The sequence below is a fragment of the Verticillium dahliae genome, genomic scaffold (genome assembly GCF_000150675.1).
Source record: "Verticillium dahliae VdLs.17 supercont1.26 genomic scaffold, whole genome shotgun sequence".
NCBI lineage: Eukaryota > Fungi > Ascomycota > Sordariomycetes > Glomerellales > Plectosphaerellaceae > Verticillium > Verticillium dahliae.
Genome location: NW_009276941.1, coordinates 352960 through 369129, shown reverse-complemented (window position 1 = coordinate 369129; position 16170 = coordinate 352960). Strand labels below are relative to the sequence as shown.

General features: G+C 51.9%; 5 protein-coding genes across 5 annotated transcripts; 4 read left to right on the top strand and 1 right to left on the bottom strand.

The window, feature by feature from the left end:
* Positions 1-317: 317 nt before the first annotated feature.
* Positions 318-3124, top strand: VDAG_09528 (uncharacterized protein; the record flags this gene model as incomplete). The annotated part of the gene is made up of 7 exons (XM_009658489.1): positions 318-360; positions 439-624; positions 686-751; positions 853-1387; positions 1608-1810; positions 1913-1979; positions 2083-3124. The coding sequence occupies 7 exons, from the start codon at positions 318-320 to the stop codon at positions 3122-3124; spliced, it is 2142 nt and encodes a 713-aa protein (XP_009656784.1).
* A 550-nt stretch (positions 3125-3674) lies between these two features.
* On the bottom strand, positions 3675-5238 carry VDAG_09527 (hydrolase; the record flags this gene model as incomplete). The annotated part of the gene is made up of 3 exons (XM_009658488.1): positions 3675-4623; positions 4712-5065; positions 5151-5238. 3 exons carry the CDS (start codon positions 5236-5238, stop codon positions 3938-3940), a joined length of 1128 nt encoding a protein of 375 aa, XP_009656783.1. The 3' UTR covers positions 3675-3937.
* A 439-nt stretch (positions 5239-5677) lies between these two features.
* On the top strand, positions 5678-7815 carry VDAG_09526 (FAD binding domain-containing protein; the record flags this gene model as incomplete). The annotated part of the gene is made up of 6 exons (XM_009658487.1): positions 5678-5788; positions 5867-5960; positions 6031-6862; positions 6932-7143; positions 7222-7345; positions 7418-7815. The coding sequence occupies 6 exons, from the start codon at positions 5678-5680 to the stop codon at positions 7575-7577; spliced, it is 1533 nt and encodes a 510-aa protein (XP_009656782.1). The 3' UTR covers positions 7578-7815.
* Positions 7816-12180: 4365 nt separating this feature from the next.
* VDAG_09525 (uncharacterized protein) lies at positions 12181-13180 on the top strand (the record flags this gene model as incomplete). The annotated part of the gene is made up of 5 exons (XM_009658486.1): positions 12181-12193; positions 12385-12576; positions 12638-12748; positions 12828-13029; positions 13084-13180. The coding sequence occupies 5 exons, from the start codon at positions 12181-12183 to the stop codon at positions 13178-13180; spliced, it is 615 nt and encodes a 204-aa protein (XP_009656781.1).
* An 888-nt stretch (positions 13181-14068) lies between these two features.
* Positions 14069-15737, top strand: VDAG_09524 (dibenzothiophene desulfurization enzyme C). The gene is made up of 4 exons (XM_009658485.1): positions 14069-14453; positions 14523-14993; positions 15055-15163; positions 15244-15737. Exons 1-4 carry the CDS (start codon positions 14158-14160, stop codon positions 15652-15654), a joined length of 1287 nt encoding a protein of 428 aa, XP_009656780.1. The 5' UTR covers positions 14069-14157; the 3' UTR covers positions 15655-15737.
* The last annotated feature ends 433 nt before the right edge of the window (positions 15738-16170 follow it).

Here is a 16170-nt window from a genome sequence, read left to right as displayed (position 1 = left end):
CAGATGGACACCTGATAGAGAAGCCGTCGACACGATCGCGAGACCGAAACATGTTTACATGGCTCCGCGGGACCGGAGTACGTCGGCCCTCAGTGTTTGTCCTCGCGGGACCCAGACTTCTAGAAACGCCCCGAGGGGGATGATCGTGTTGTCCACGTTGATGTTCCGAGGGGGCCCGAAATGCCTATGAAAATACAATCAGGACTCAGCATTGGGATATGAAGAGTTGATCAAGCTGGCTTACCACCCAAACGAACGCAACAAGCAAGCTAGAATCCACGTAGCTCTTCCTCCATATTTTCACAATACCTACCATAATGGCGACTAAATCGCCCGCGTACACCTGGGAGAACGGCTTCCGTGAGTTGGATTCATCGTCGGCCTCGGAAACTCCCTGGTCTTGGCCTAAGAGCCCTGTCGATGATAATGGGAATTCAGCCCCGGACCGTACAGGCGCTTACGTCACGCCTCCGTCTGTCGACCTTACCACTTCTCTCACCCATAACCAGCTCGGCATCAACGTTGTTCGTCACTGGCCCACCCTTTACGATGGCACCAACAGCCCCCATGGGGTGCCGTCGTGGTGGGCGCCAAAGGAGGAAGTCGACGTCCTCATCTGTGGAGGTGAGCTGTCCCCGTCTTTTGATGGACAGAACATCTCAGTGCTAACGGACGAAACGTGCAGCCGGCCCCAGTGGCCTCCAAGTTGCCGTCAGCCTAGCAAGACAAGGGGTCTCGTTTCGCATCATTGGTATGTTAGCATGGTGATGACAAAAGTCCTATTTATGTCATCTGTGAGCATCATCAACTTAACCCGAGTGCGAGTGCTGATAAGAACGGTTGCGCATTCAGACAAGGCTGACACGCCGCTCGTTGCCGGCCGCGCTGATGGTGTGCAGCCCAGGTTTCTCGAAACCATGTCTCAGTGGGGGCTCTCGACAGAGGTTCACGAGGAGGGCCCTCTGATCGAGCGCACTGCCATCTACAAGGACGGCCGTAAGCTCTTGTTCAATCGCTCGCACCAGTCAGACTCAAGATATCGTGGCCTGCATATTATCACGCAGGGCCAGCTCGAGCGCATTTATCTGAGGGACCTGGCGAGGCACAAGGTCATTGTGGAGCGGAGCTGCACCGCAGTTGATTATCGAGTGGAGGAACATGGCGCCGATGGCTCACATCACACGCACCCGGTGCGGGCTACGTTGAAGAATGCCCACACTGGTAGGGAAACGTCCGTCAGGGCCAAGTTCCTCGTTGGAAGCGATGGCGCAGCTAGTCCGATCCGCAAATCGCTTGGTATTCCCTTTGACGGCGTCAGCACCGATATCTACTGGGGCATCATGGACTGCGTGTTCGAGTCGGACTATCCGCATGCCTGGGTCTTTGGGTAAGCTGTGAACCTGTCCTTCACTCCATCAATAAGGGGAGCAAAGAAGAACCTTCTCGAGAAGATTGGATTGGTAGCTAACCATTAACGTACCTTTAGATCTGTCATCAGCTCTAAACACGGCGGCTGTGTCATCATTCCCCGGGAGGATGGTTACATCAGGTATGCCATTTGTTATGAGGTCTCTCCTCTTGTGTCATGAACTCACGCAAGATCTCAGGCTATACACACAGCTGGACATCTCCTTGGCTGGGCCTATCGCCGCCTCGAGACAAGCCCGTGACCCAAACTTCATCGAGTCCGGTGGCCGGGTCGAGGTGCACTCGATTACGCCCGAAGAAGTCCTCGAGCAGGCCAATCGCATCTTCAACCCTTACAAGCTCAAGTTTGCGGCACCCCTGAGCTGGTTTGCCGTCTGGAAGAGTATGTCCCTTGAAAACTCATTGAAAATTGGGTTTTTTTCTTTCGTGGGTGTGAGGATTGATGTTACCTGGACTTGACTGACACTTCTTCTCATCTGAACAGTATCCGAGAGAGTGGCTCGCTCATTCTCGTCGCCCGATATGAGGGTTCACCTAGTGGGCGACGCAGCGTAAGTTCAATCTGGAGCGCACAATTGGTGTACAATGCAATGCTTTAGGGAGTTTACCTATGCTGACTGGTGGCCTTGTTTCTTGCAATAGTCACGTCCATAGTGTCATGGGCGCCTTTGGCCTCAACGCCTCGATTCTTGACTCTGCCAACCTTGCCTGGAAGCTCGGTCTCGCGGCCAAGGGCCAGGCTAAGCACCATGTTTTGCTACCCACCTACAGCACTGAGCGCCGCGGCCACGCTGTGCGCATCATTGAGGTCTCTGGCTCGTACCTCCGTTTCGTATGCGGCTCGACGGTGCCGCTACCGAATTTGCGGGATATTGATGGCCTCGACGCGGACTATAGGAACAATGCCGATGCAAATGCAAAATCAGAGCAAGCGAGCAAGAGCTCGGGCAATGGTTTCCCTTCCAAGCTCGAGCTAGCCAGCGGCGCGATGCCTGACACGCAGGCTGTCGTGGCACAGGGCGCAGAGGATAATCATCATCACGGCCTGGGCACCTCCCAGGCCGAAGACCTCGAGTTCCTCGGACAGTTCTTCAAGGCCCACGCGCAGTTTCTCCTCGGCGTGGACTGCCCGTACGCCGAGTCTGCTGCCGTTTCGTCGTCGGGTCTAGACCTCACCCCCAAAGGCGGCCACCCCCCTGCGATTCGCGTGAAGAGCGGTGTTCGGGCGCCCAACCCCCGCGTCTGTTTATCTCCCACTGAGTCGGGATACCTGTACGACAAACTGGCCGGACCTCCTCGCTTTCACCTGGTGCTTTTTGCCTCTTCGCTGGCGGGCACCGAGGTGCGGCGGCGCGTTGATGCTTTCCTTCGATGCTTGAATGACCCGAAGGGCTTCTATGCCCGTTTCGGTGGGTCATCCCGCTTCAATGTTGTCGTCATCCTGAAGATGCTCCCATTCCAGTGGAGCGGTGCCGACGTGGACCCTGGACTGGCCGCTGTCAGAGACGCGCTGCCGGAGGGCTCGACGGTTGTCTTCGATGACAAGGCGCCTGATGAGGATGCCCATACCGTGTGGGGGGCAAACCATCTGACTGGCGGCGTCGCGGTTGTCCGGCCAGACCTGTGGGTTGCTTCAACAGCTTTCCCCGACAAGATGGATGACGTGTCGAGACTCTTTGAAGGTTTCCTCATCTAGGCGACCACGTCCGTGTCATTGTAGTGTTGTGTAGCTCTTGGATGTGGGCGATGATTGCTGCGTTCATGTAGCAAAAAAAAAAGAGAAAAATAAAAAAATGCTCCGTTGCAAAGGACATATCGTGTTACTTCTTGAAAATGGGTAGGATGGAGAAAAGCTAGAAGGGCCTCGCTGCGCCCACGTCAGTACCCCTAACGAGACACGCGTCAGGGCACGTGGGCCTGTACCAACAAGTCATTTAACGCTGCGCACAGGGCGTTCCCTGTTCAGCTCCAGGCGAGATTTCAGCTGTTGTGTCCATGGACACCTACGAGTTAAAATGCAGCGCCGTGCCCAGATTCCCCTTTTCTTGCCTACGACGACGCTCCGACAGCATATTCGAGTTATATGTTTCACACCTGAAATCTGTTTTTGGAACCTGAGAATGTGTAACCACGGCTTGGAGACGAGGCTGGTCTGGAAGAGCACCGACTCCAGCATGGACCCAAGGGGCGGCACCCATCAAGGCACTTGCAATGTCATTCCAGATCACGCAATCGAAAAAATAGTCTTAGGGATGGACCTGTATAGATATGGGCCTGTAAAGATATGTACACGAAGTATAAGTACCTTTTTCATCTCAGTTTCCGCATCAAGAGCCGCTCCTGACCAGATACAAAGTGGCTTTGGGATCTAATGGTCAACAGCTCCTGTGTCGAGTCTCTTCTTAGCGGAGAGCTGTCGCATGTGGTCCATTCAAACAGGGCCGATTGAGAAGCTACTTTCCAGAGTTTGTGTTTCCGATGACATGCTTCACCCCAAGCAAACAGAAGCTCAGATGGACGCGAGGAAGCTCAGTGTATCCTGCATGACCAACGGTGCGGTGCGGTGGTACAACAAAGCGTGGCCCGTGTCTTTGTACACCTTAACAACGTGCTCCGAGGCCAGGGGGAATTGGTCGTAGACCCCGTACGGCTGGCTGCCGCACTTTCGCGGGCAAAACGTCGAGTCGTGGTCTCCGATACCCAGGAACACAGGGCCCTCGTACTTCGGAGCCTCCACAAGATGAAAGGAGAATGTGATGGCCATGCCGAGGCTGTCCAGGTCCCTTGTCTCAAAATCCGTTAAAGCTGCTTCTTCCTCAAAGTCCCCGAAGAAACAGGCTACCCGGCGCGCCTGGAGCGTGGGCTGGGTTTGGTAGAAGGGGTCCCTGTCGCCCCAACGTGCGGGGTCCACGACGCTCGCCGTTGTCTGCAGCCCAGCCAGGAATGCGGGATACAACCACTCGCGATCCCAGGTGATGCCTAGGAGCACGAGCGAGTCCGCATCTTCGGGGAACTTATCGGCGACAGCATTGGCGACAATAGCACCAATGGAGAAGCCGACAAGAGAGATCTTGCTAAAAGACTGACCAAGAAGGTTCTCGGTGCGAATGGACTGGACAATCTGGTGGGTCGTCTGGACGAAAAGCTCAGTCTGCACGTCGAAGAGGCCATCAGGATGGGAGCTATTGCCGCAGCCTAGTAGGGTCGTCAGTCGGACAGTCAAGAGTATTCGACCCTCTTCGTGATGCGGAACGGACAGGCGAAAAGAGGAGGGGGGTTTTACCAATGTAGTCAATGGCCAGGGTCGTATACCCAGAATTCGCCATGTATCGGACCCAACTGTGTGTCTCGGGCTTGTAAGGGAAGTCCCACATGTGTTTGTTGAAGGTGGCGCCATGCATCAAGAGCTGAAGTGTATCCTTGCGCTCGACACCTGGTGGCGGGTCGCAGATACGGGCTGACATCTCATAATCGCCATCGACGAGGACCTCACGTCCAGCCCAGGCGTAGAGCGACTCGATATTGTAGTCATCGAGGGAGAGCTCGGTCTCCACCGTCTTGTTGACCGAAATGGGGATCGTGAAGTCGCGGCACAAGGGGAGGCTGTCCGTAGTGTTGACCGATTGGGCCACGCGATCTGGTGGTGTTAGGAGAGAGGGACCTGATGATTCCGGATCAAGTCAGGGAGCACAGAGAAAACGAACCAATTTCAACTGGCGTACCATTGACGACAGCCCTGGCTACGGTGGGTTGAACGCCGAGCAGCAGCCACTGGGCGGACAGGCTGAAGGCGAAGGCAAGGGAGTGCATTTCGAGGTTGTGTAGACACCGAAAATGATACGACAATTCGAATTGCCGAGAGAATCAATGTCTGTCATGCTGATATACATAGCAACTAGGTCCCAAATGCTGTCGTTGGTTGCCCCATACCCCTGTATAGGTGTTCGCGGACCGGAGTACAGAGTGGAGGCTCCCAAGATCCCCTGGGAAATGATGTTCAGGTCCCAGAGGCTCACCACCAGCCGATGGTAAATCAACCTTGCAAGAGAGTTCCCCTGCAGACTTCACGGCTGATTTTTCAGCGCAAAGCTGGTTTAAAGCTACCAATAGAAAGAGGACCCTGTGTCGGCTCGATTGAGCACGTTGGACTTACCCACCACCACTCGTTGTAAATCGCTACTCTTCTCTACTTGTTCACGCTTCCTAAGCGCAGCTCAGCCCTCCTCAACTGTTAAGCAGGAACTTTTGAATGGCACCTAAGATGATTCGTTTGCTCATCGCTGCGGCTGCTGCGGTTGTTCCAGTCATCGTGGGGGCGCAGCAGGACATTCCCTACCAAAGCTCACCCGTTGCTACGTGTGTAAGTGGTGATGATACTTTCACCATGCCTTCTGTATTTCTTTGGGATCAATCCGGCTAACACATGACGTATTAATAGTGCTCTGCCCTGGCATCTCAGTTCCCCAATGCGACTTTTGCACGGGATGGCTCAACCTCTTCTGCCTACTACCGTGAAAAAACGGCCTTCTGGTGTAAGCACTGAACGGCATCATACTCACCATTATCTCTTTTGTGCTGACTGCTGTGGCCTGGGCTCCTTAGCTGCTACCGCTTGGCTCAGCCCATCCTGTGTCTTCCTCCCTAGTAGCACCAACGAGGTGTCTACAGCTGTCTCTCTTTTCAATGATAATGACTGCCCCTTCGCCATCCGCGGCGGCGGACACAGCGCAAATCGAGGGGCCGCCAACATCGACAACGGCATCCTTGTCAGCATGCGCAACATCCGAGACGTAGCCTTCTCCGCCGATAACACCAGTGTCACCACTGGCATGGGAAACACCTGGTCTCAGCTCTACGCCATCATTGAGCCTCAGGGCTATATGGTGGTTGGCGGCCGCTTTGCGACCGTCGGTACTGGCCTAGCTCTGGGCGCTGGCTTCTCTTACTTCATCAACGATAAGGGTCTGGCTGTCGATAACGTGGTCGGTCATCGCGTGGTGCTCGCGAACGGGACCGTCGTCGAGACAAGCAAGCAGTCTTATGCCGACCTCTTCTGGGCACTCAAGGGCGGCTCCAATAACTTTGGCGTCGTCACCCACATTACTCTTGAGACGATCCCGACAACTGGCATATACGGCGGCAGGGTCACATATCCCGAAAGTCAGCTGGCGTCCTTACAGAAGCTTACGTACCAGTATCAGGTCAACACGTCTGTTTCGAACAGAGATGTACATGTACTACCAACCTATGTCTACGATGGTGCCTCCAATACCACCTTTGGCTTCTCGCCCATTGTATACACCAAGCCCGCCAGTGCCCTACCACCGTCGCTTCAGCCCTGGCTTGACATTCCGCACTCCAATTCGACCATCAAAAACAGGTCTTATTATGACTTGTCATCGGAGCTAGTCGCCGGGTTCCCAGATGGGCTTGTGTATGCTGAACCTACTCAATAGAAATCAACTACACACGGCCTGGTCCGCTAACAATATGTTGCTCGCAGACAAGTCCACTACACCTTTACCGTTTACCCCTCTGAGGCCTATCTGGCGTACATACTGGCCAAGTTCTCCAAATTCTGCTCTAGCTTCGCTCATATTCAGGGTCTGGCCGGACTTCACACCGTCATGCCGATTCCGCCGCGCGCCATCAACAAGGCTGGCAGGACCAACCCCTTGGGTCTGGACAGGGCCAAGCCAGGGAAGAGTCTATCTGGTGAGTGAAGGTTTTATTGCCAACCGACTGCAGCTGGTATGGGAACGTTTGGCTAACACGAAGTCACTTCCTATGCAGTCTTCTATATCGGCGTACAGTTTGATCTTGAGAGTGACATCGACAAAGTCTTTCCGGCTTGGGGAGTGTTTATTCGCACGCTACAAGCGGAAGCCAAATTGCAGAACGTCCTGTTCCCTTACATGTAAGGAAGCGGCACCACCTCGGCCCTGTACTCTACCTGTTGACAGAATGCTTACTTATGCCGTCTGGATAGCATGTTAACATACGCAGATGGCAGCCAGCAGGTAATTGCGTCGTATGGTGACAAGAATGTAGAGCGCTTGCAGACTATTCAGCGCAAGTACGATCCGACTCTGGTCTTCCAACGGCTTGTCACTGGTGGACACAAGGTTCCTCTTTATCCGTTCACTTGATACAGAAGAACATGATGAAGCTATTGCTTGTCATTCGTTTATGTTGAGGGCTTCCAAACATGAAGTTCATGTGAGGCATCTGCGGAAGGGGATAATAACCTCTTCTTCTGAAACCCCGTCGCGTAACTAAGATAATTCAGGAAGTATTCGATTTGTGTTAAAAGAGGCCTCATAATTAAATGGGTAATACTAGGCATGGAGAGCTCGCCCGTCGTTGGAGCCATCCGAAGGTTTGAACATTCTTAAATGTGCTTTTGGTGAAACTCATAATTGTTGTTGTTGGGACTGTTAGCGAGGTCCAAGCTCATACGTCTTCGGGGTTCCCCCCCCAAAATCTTGGACTTGTGAATTCGAACGATACGAACCTCTCAAATGACGCTCCGTGATCCTGTTTAAGACTGATTGATATGTTTAGATTCATCACTAACGTTAGCATCAGAGCGACTTGAGCAGCGATGTCAAGATTCCCTCCAATTGTCAAAATACATCTGAACCCTGGCCTTACGCAGTCAGAGGGGCCTGACACATGCGGGGTTTCGAGCCCTCAAGAATATCCCCTGATCGCCTATCTTCAACTACTTCATGAATGTCTTCTGATATTCGACAGGGATCAAGATGACAACAGCGGAGGAGGTCATCGAAACACAGCCACAGCCATGGTGCGCCACCCACAGCTGGATCACATATTTTGTTTCTAAAAGACATGATCACGCCTGAAACGAACTCCTCTGCCTATGTGCAATCAAGGGTATAACTGCCTCGAGCAAGTCCTGAAGGCCGAGTCAGTCCATTAGTGTGGGCGTTCTTCTAATGCAAGCCAGTCGCTGTTGACTCGGTGTTTGGCGTGTCAGCGACACTAGTAGCGCTGGGCGTCTCGCCTTCAGTCAAAGCTTTTGAGATTATCTAAAGCCTTTATCGTCCAAATGCTGGTAATGCAATCGCAAAAGCGGAGAATTTTAAGATGATTGCAGGTGCAGTGTATCATTCCATTGCTGTCAGACTTGTCATAAAATCGTTATCCTAGTTTTTTCCGCCAATACTGCCCAGGTGCGCTGATATTCCGGACAGTCGTCAACAGCGGCGCCCACCCATTCTTCCCATGCCACCCCTCCGCGGGCCTGGACCAGACATGCCGCCTCCGCCTCCTCCGTGATGAACATGGTGAACGACCCTGACCGGCCGGCCGACCACGATTGGTCGCGGGCCAAGTACAATAGGTCTCGGTGCGACCATGACTGGGCCGTGGTGTCTGGAGCTTCCGAAGCACATTATTGTGTGCGTTGAGAACTGAGCTGTTCGTTTTTTGTTGGGTTTGATGTGGTGCAAGTCCGGTTTTGGTCTGTTTGACTTGAACGATGAGATGTTTTGAGGAGTATTGAAAATAGTGTTATGTTGGATGTATTGCTGTCCGTAGCCAGGATGATCTCGACGATGGGAGCTCAGGTCTTCTTATATGCAATGTTAGTCTTGAATCCGTTCTCAGCTCGAGCTGAATGTTCGGACCTCGTCACGGGAAGCCCGAAGCTGATGTCACGTGGCAGTCACACCACTTGCAGTCGATAGCATCGATGGGGTGTTAGCGGCGGCGCCGACCACCGCCTATCGCAAAAACGGCGCCCGCCGTGTAGTGTTTGTGTAAACTCAACACTCCACTGAGGCTTCGCGTAGAGTATGTCTAGCCCAAATGCGTCACTTCTCGTGGCGCCGCCGAGGAAATTTCGTGGTGAATGTCTGACAGGTGTCGAACACTTGGTTTGCAGAAGCGTTTCAAGCTCCCCACTCAAGGGAGCCTTCCCAAGCAGCAGAGGAAGCATATGCATCCCGACGCAGTAATTGCCCCTGATTGTTAGTTTCTGATGGCTGCCATCAAGCTCCGTATTCGATATTTTCCCCTAGCCAACCAGCCAGCTGCCAAAAGCGCAACCCAACGCAAACGTACGTCATATCAAGACCAATTGAACTTGGCACGACTCAGCTACTGGAAGCACTGTGGCTGTGCCTCGGTAGGCTTGAGGGCCTGGGAGCTCAGCCCCACTTGGCCACAGTAGTGAGCCGATGCTTAGATCGTCGGCTCAAGATCTCGAAGTGTTGATTTACTGCACATTTCGCGAGCCTGTAGTACTGTTGGAGTGTGGTGCTTGATATTAGCGTCTGTCTGCATGGTCCTTCTGGGTATGTCAGACAGAGCAAGGTAGCAGGCAGCGCGTGGCACCAAAGCTTGGCGCTCGCAGAAAAGGAAACATTGTCTCAGGGGACTCATCGCTGTCATGAGACCAAGCCGAAGGAGGTAATTTGCAAGGCATAAAAGGAATAGAGGCTAAGCGCAGATCATGTCATAGAGAAGAGATTGATTGAGGTCCTACATGCGGCGACTCCCGCATAGCATATTTCAATGCTGTTGTATCGAAGATGTCTAAAAAGGATTGAACCTAAATCGCCACTATGAAACAATCTGCAGAGTGCAAGGATCCACGTGATTCGACTCGTACGAACAAGTATGATCTACTGAACAACCCACAAGGATGGCCGAAGACATCAAAATTTCAGGTTCCTCAGATTCACACGAGAATACGTATGTCCATGGACAAGGTCGCGAACAGCCACAGAGTTATCATGATAATGCATAACGATGCCTTTGTGGTCAGGTCCTGTAGGATCAATGTTTGTTTACAACTCTGTATGCTTACTAAGTCATCGTGACGAGAAAATGGACCATAGATTGAGGTATTGAGAAAAAGGCAAATTTAACTGCAGACGTAGTCTCTTTCGCGAAGAATACATTCACATTCATAAGACAGACAGGCCAGCAGAACCCGAGGCTTGCCACGATGATATGTGACTCTTTACTGTAGCTACAAGGTCGTCATAGTGTCGCTAAGTCCCTTTCATTGATCATAAGAAGAAAGCGGCCTCTGAGAAGTATGAAACAAGCGTATCAATTCAACCGATACAGCTTAATAGTCAAGAGGTGTTTCGCTGACTGCACCAAATCACTGTGCTTAACAAGCGGTGCAGCATTCCGACCTCAGTTTGTTCTCATTGCGTGATGATCGAGCACAGCAATGAAATAGAAGACGTCTGCAGACTGATCCACGTGGCAAGATTGCCAATCGAAATGATTGATTGACAACACATGCCAGGGTCAAGTTGTATAGTGTTATTGCTCTCGATCCCGCTCGAGCCCACGAACGACGAGGGCTTGTGCGCTGGACATCTGTGGATTTGCTGCTTTTTCTCTGCATCAGAGTCAAAGCAACCCTGTATGGGCCACCTGTTTCTCGAATGTGACGTTGTCTGCGATCCTCCGCCCTGCGGCCTTCTAACAGAGCGCACCTGCCGTGACTTGATGCCGCGTCGCTTGAGTTGCTCCAGCAAAGGGGACATGCGGAGTCCAATATCCGACAATCGGCCTTTGTTGACTGAAGCCCAAGACCATGTTCATGGTACTTTACCCCGCATTGCGTCGGCATCAAAGTGCGTCAGTGATCAACTGTTTCCAATGTTCGGCGCGGCGTTTTGCCTTACTCCGAACGAGATACCATTTTAAGAGTAATGGCGTCATTTTACGTCCACATAAAAGCATGATTTTCGTGGGGGCCAATGTGAAGAAGTTCAGGGCAGAACCATCTCTGGCGACCGAGTCGACTGCCGAGTCACGTCAAGACATGGGTATGTGATGCGATTATAAGCTAGCTTTGAAGATCGACAACAATATGGTGTGGTCAAGCTTGTGATATTCAAGGGTCATGGCCACAAGGACAAGCTCATCTCCAAATTTGTATTTCAGATGCAACCAAAATTTCCCAGCAGAGCATCACTTTTGTCATTCCAACCAATTCGGGGTTCAACGGCGATGTAGGCGCACCGATACCGTGGAGGGTTGCAACCGCCATCGCTTCCTGCTACATGGTCGTAGAATCATCGATTAGCTTGGATTGTGAAGATGGAAAACGTTAGACTAGTAGTCCTGGCAATTTGGGGCAGTGGATTGGCGTCTCGAGGTGGTATATGTGGCTATCCGTCAATCACATGTGCTGGAACCCATCCCCGCGAGCTTACCTTGAAGACAGCATGACCTGCCGAAGCAACTGGCCTAGTGTCAATTAGGTGCGTTACGGAAACGACAGTCTAAAACGCATTACCCGATTTGAAGGTAACCCAAGATGAACCATACAAGCCGTTCAATGTGGCGCAATGCTGGGGCACTGTGATGCGAAACTAACTTGGGCGTGGATGTCTAGGGGCCCCGGAAATTTCGGATCGTCCCTCAAATACACTAGTAAACTTTGTACCTAGGAGTGCCTTTCCGATTTGCATTTGACCTCTCCAACACAGGCTGAAGTGGTGTGTCGGGCTAACAATTCCGAAGGCCACTCGCGTTCGTTTCCAAGGAGTGAGTGTCTGTGCATGAAGGATTTTCCAGGGATTTGGGCCAGGTAATCTGCCATGCCAATCTTTGCGTCAAGGTTGGCATCTAAAACTGGCATTATCCCCTCCCCAATTGCGCCCTCAAAGGTGTTCTTCTGATCTCTCACCCGGAGTTAGTATAGAAAAGCCGAAGCCAAAAGAAAACAGTCCACTTTACCTCAGCGACGAAGTCATCATGTCTGAACATGGTACGAGCCATAGCAAAGACAAACAGGGTCAGGTCGATCATGGGTTTGCACAATCGATCCAACCTCATACATTGGGACCTGTGACTCCAAAGTCTTTGCCCCCAGCAGCTGTAAGGCCCTCTGCTTTCCTTGTTGGAAAAACTGAGCAATATGTATCATGTCACAATAGCTAATCACTTTTCATCAGACAGCTCTTCCTATTGGAGCCTTTGCGACGACCTTGACAACACTTTCCCTCAGCTTGATGGAATGGCGCGGAGTAACCATCACCAATGTTTACGTCGGCAACTTCTTCTTCATTGCAGCTTTGGGATTGCTCATCTCAGCCCAGTGGGAGCTCTCCGTTGGTAACGGGTTCTCTTACACTGTCTACAGCGCTTTTGGTACGCATCAATGCTTGCTCCTTGTGCAGATGATGCCCAAAACTGACGTGTGACCCCGAAGCCCTGTTCTATGCGGGTTACGCCGCGATATTGACTCCGTCTTTCGGGATTGCTGATGCATACGGAGACGACGCCGCGCAATTCAACAACGCACTTGGTTTCTTCATGATCCGTAAGTTTCATGCATATGATCTCAATTTCAGATCAATAGCAAGAATGCAGAAGAGTGGCTGACTTGACCCTGAATCCAGTCTGGTCCGTCTTCGTATTGACATTTTTTATCGCTTCACTGCCCTCCAATCTGGTCTTCATAGCCATATTCGCTTTGGTAGACGTGGGCTTTATACTCGTCTCTGCAAGCTACTTTGCCGCCGCCGACGGCAGCCATTCGGCGTCGATTGCCTTGAAGAAAGCATCCGGAGTGTTTTGCTTCCTGGCCGGGCTTGTGGGCTGGTAAGATACCATTCATCTCTGATTCCAATAGTACGTTCTAACAACATGCCCCAGGTACTTGACACTCCACCTGCTGATTAAAGATGATTTGTATGAGCTCCCCCTGGGAGACACGTCAGGCTACTTCCCCAAGACACGCAAGAGAAACTGAGCATCAATGGCGCTGCGGCTGTAGATCACGCATTCATCACTGCGGAAATAGGCAAACTGCTTGCGAACCTTGGTGCGAAATGATGAGTTGGGAGAGATAATTGAACACGGCTTAAAGTCAATATGCTTCGTGACAACCAGGTCATAGCTCATCTCAATCCAAGCCACGATTGCAATTTCTCATGTGCACCATGACCCAGCGTATGGCCTTCACTATGAAAATCCGTGCATTGACCAACAATTACTTGTTTTGTTAAGGGGTCTTGAACCGAAGACCGGCCGGCGGTGCCATTGAAGCTTTGGCCCACGATCACATCATGCGACTGTGGTAATGTCGCCATCACCATCCTTGTCAGCACCTTTCCAGGCCCCTGATTCAATACTGAAGTCACCAATCATTTCCAAACTCTCGACTCCTTCTGTTTGGCCGGCAATCGGCATTCACTCGCCTACCCCCCACGCATCTTTGATCAAGGGTCCAAGGATCTACTTAGCACCTACAGGTTGTCAGGCCGCATACGTGCAGCCAGGTACCTACAATACGGGGTCCGTCCCAGATTAGCCCCTCATCACCCCTCCTCACCCCGCATGCACGACCGACTGGCTCAGGGACCATGGGTGGCAGAATCAAACTTCAACAACGAGCTTGTAACCAGTACTTTGGTATGTGATATACATTCTGACTCCATCGTAGCGCGAATGGCATCAGTGCTCCGATTATGTCAGTTCATGTGTCAGAAAGATAGGGATGCGTCACGCCACTCTGGTTACGCAATACGTGCCTGACGATCACGCGCAAGTATCGCGTCTGCTACGACAGCTTCAAGCCGAGCTACTGGTCCTGTATAAGTAGCTAGTGACGAACTCATGTAATTCCCTTTCAACCATCGAGCACTGGATCGCACAAACGAGCACATACAAGTATTTTCTACCCATCAGCAGTATACCCTGCACTCACATACAACTCTGACGTTCAAGATGGCCACCAACGGTGCTCGGTCTACTGACCCGGCGGTCTATGATGAGTACAAGACCACCTGGGCTAAGCAACCTACATCGGAGGCCGAATGGGTTCAGAGAGCTAAGGACGTCGCAGCTGTCCTTGCGAAGGATGCTGGCGATCGTGAGCGAGAGAACAAAGCTCCTCATGCCGAAGTGGCACTGCTGAAGCATGCCGGGCTCTTGAAAGTGCTCGGTCTGGAGAAGTATGGCGGTGGTGGTCAGCCATGGAGTGTCGGCTACAAGGTGATTCGTGAGGTAGCCAAGGGTGATGGGTAAGTCGACATTTTCCCGTGATGATGTCTGGAAGTACAAAGTACGGAATCGACGTCTAACTCACTCAGCTCTCTGGGTATGCTCCTCGGCTACCATCTACTCTGGTCAACCACTGCCAATGTTGTCGGCACACCTGAGCAGGCCGACCGTGTGCAGGACCTGATTATCTCCAACAACTACTTTGTTGGTGGAGCTGTCAACCCTCGGGACAGTGATTTGAAGATCACGTCGGATGGTGATAACATCGTATTTGACGGTTTCAAGTTCTTCAATACGGGCGGTGTCGTCTCCGACCTGACGGTGCTGGAGGGCGTGTACGAGGACACTACCAACCATATCTTTGCGCTTGTCAAGACGCAGCAACCTGGAATCCAGTTCTCCCACGACTGGGATAACGTCGGCCTGCGCTTGACCGAATCTGGAAGCGTCAAGATCGAGAAGGTCAGCGCTCCATGGGCTGATGCCCTTGGTTGGGACGTCGAGAAGAAGGTCCCAGCAGAGCCGCTCACCATCCCATTCGCAACACTGTTGCTTCCCACGTAAGCATTGCCATTTTAATTGTGTCAAGATTTGTTTACAAACCTTACCTGTTTCGTACAGAATTCAGCTCGTCTTCAGCAACTTCTACCTTGGCATTGCCTGGGGTGCCCTGAACGAGGCTAAGGCCTACACAAACAAGTCTACTCGAGCCTGGCCGTACGGTGGTGATGTAAGTCTATCCCATGCTGTTTAATGGAGTCTCAAGGACTCCAATCATTCTCAGGACTTAGAGAAACTAACATCATCAAGAATAAGGAAAAGGCGCAGGATGAATTTTACATCCTCTCGACATACGGCAACCTCTTCGCTCATCTGCGTGCCGCCACTGCTCTTGCCGACCAGGCCGGCCTCGAGATCAACTCTGTTTATCAGCATTCCGGCGACATAGCTACGCGCTCCAAGCTCACCGCCGAAGCTCGTGGTGAGGCTGCCGAATGGGTGGCCAGTGTGAAGGTGACAGCTACCGATATCGGTTTGAGGGTAACATCTGGGGTCTTCGAAGTCACTGGCTCCAAGTCTACCCAGAGGAAGGTCGCACTCGATCGGTTCTGGAGGGATATCAGGACACACTCGTTGCATGATCCTGTGGCGTACAAGAACCGTGAGCTTGGACGCTACGTCCTACTTGGAGAGATCCCGGAGCCTACCTGGTACACTTAGATTTCCCGTCTTTAGCTCATTAGCCTGCCTCCCTTCAAATATCACAATTGCACTACTCCCTGTAGTCCGACAGCATGGCTGCACTTCGTCTTCCACTTCTCATTGAGGTCTCATTCTGGCAATGCATTACAATGCGGTGATTGACTATGCCACTCTTTTAGTTGCCGCTCTTCCCTCCCCTTGTATCCCTATACGTTTCTGTAATCAGCAATCTTGCCATTGAAGATGATCCAGGGGCTCCCTCAATCAGGCGAGGTCGTACAGGCACACTCATCGTGGCGCTACTTCCAGCCACTGGCGCCGCGTACCATTTTCCAGTAGTTAAATGACCTGCATCACTATCGCAGAGATGAGACTTGGGGGTTCACGTTTCAGTCAATTTGGTTCAGAGTAAAATGTTATGTTTCCCTGTCACTTCATCAAGCTAATTTCAAATTGCTTGCTCCTTCAGCAAGCTAAAGGCTGTGTGACACTGTATACAATGTGTTGAATATAAATGTACAAAAGGTTTTCAAA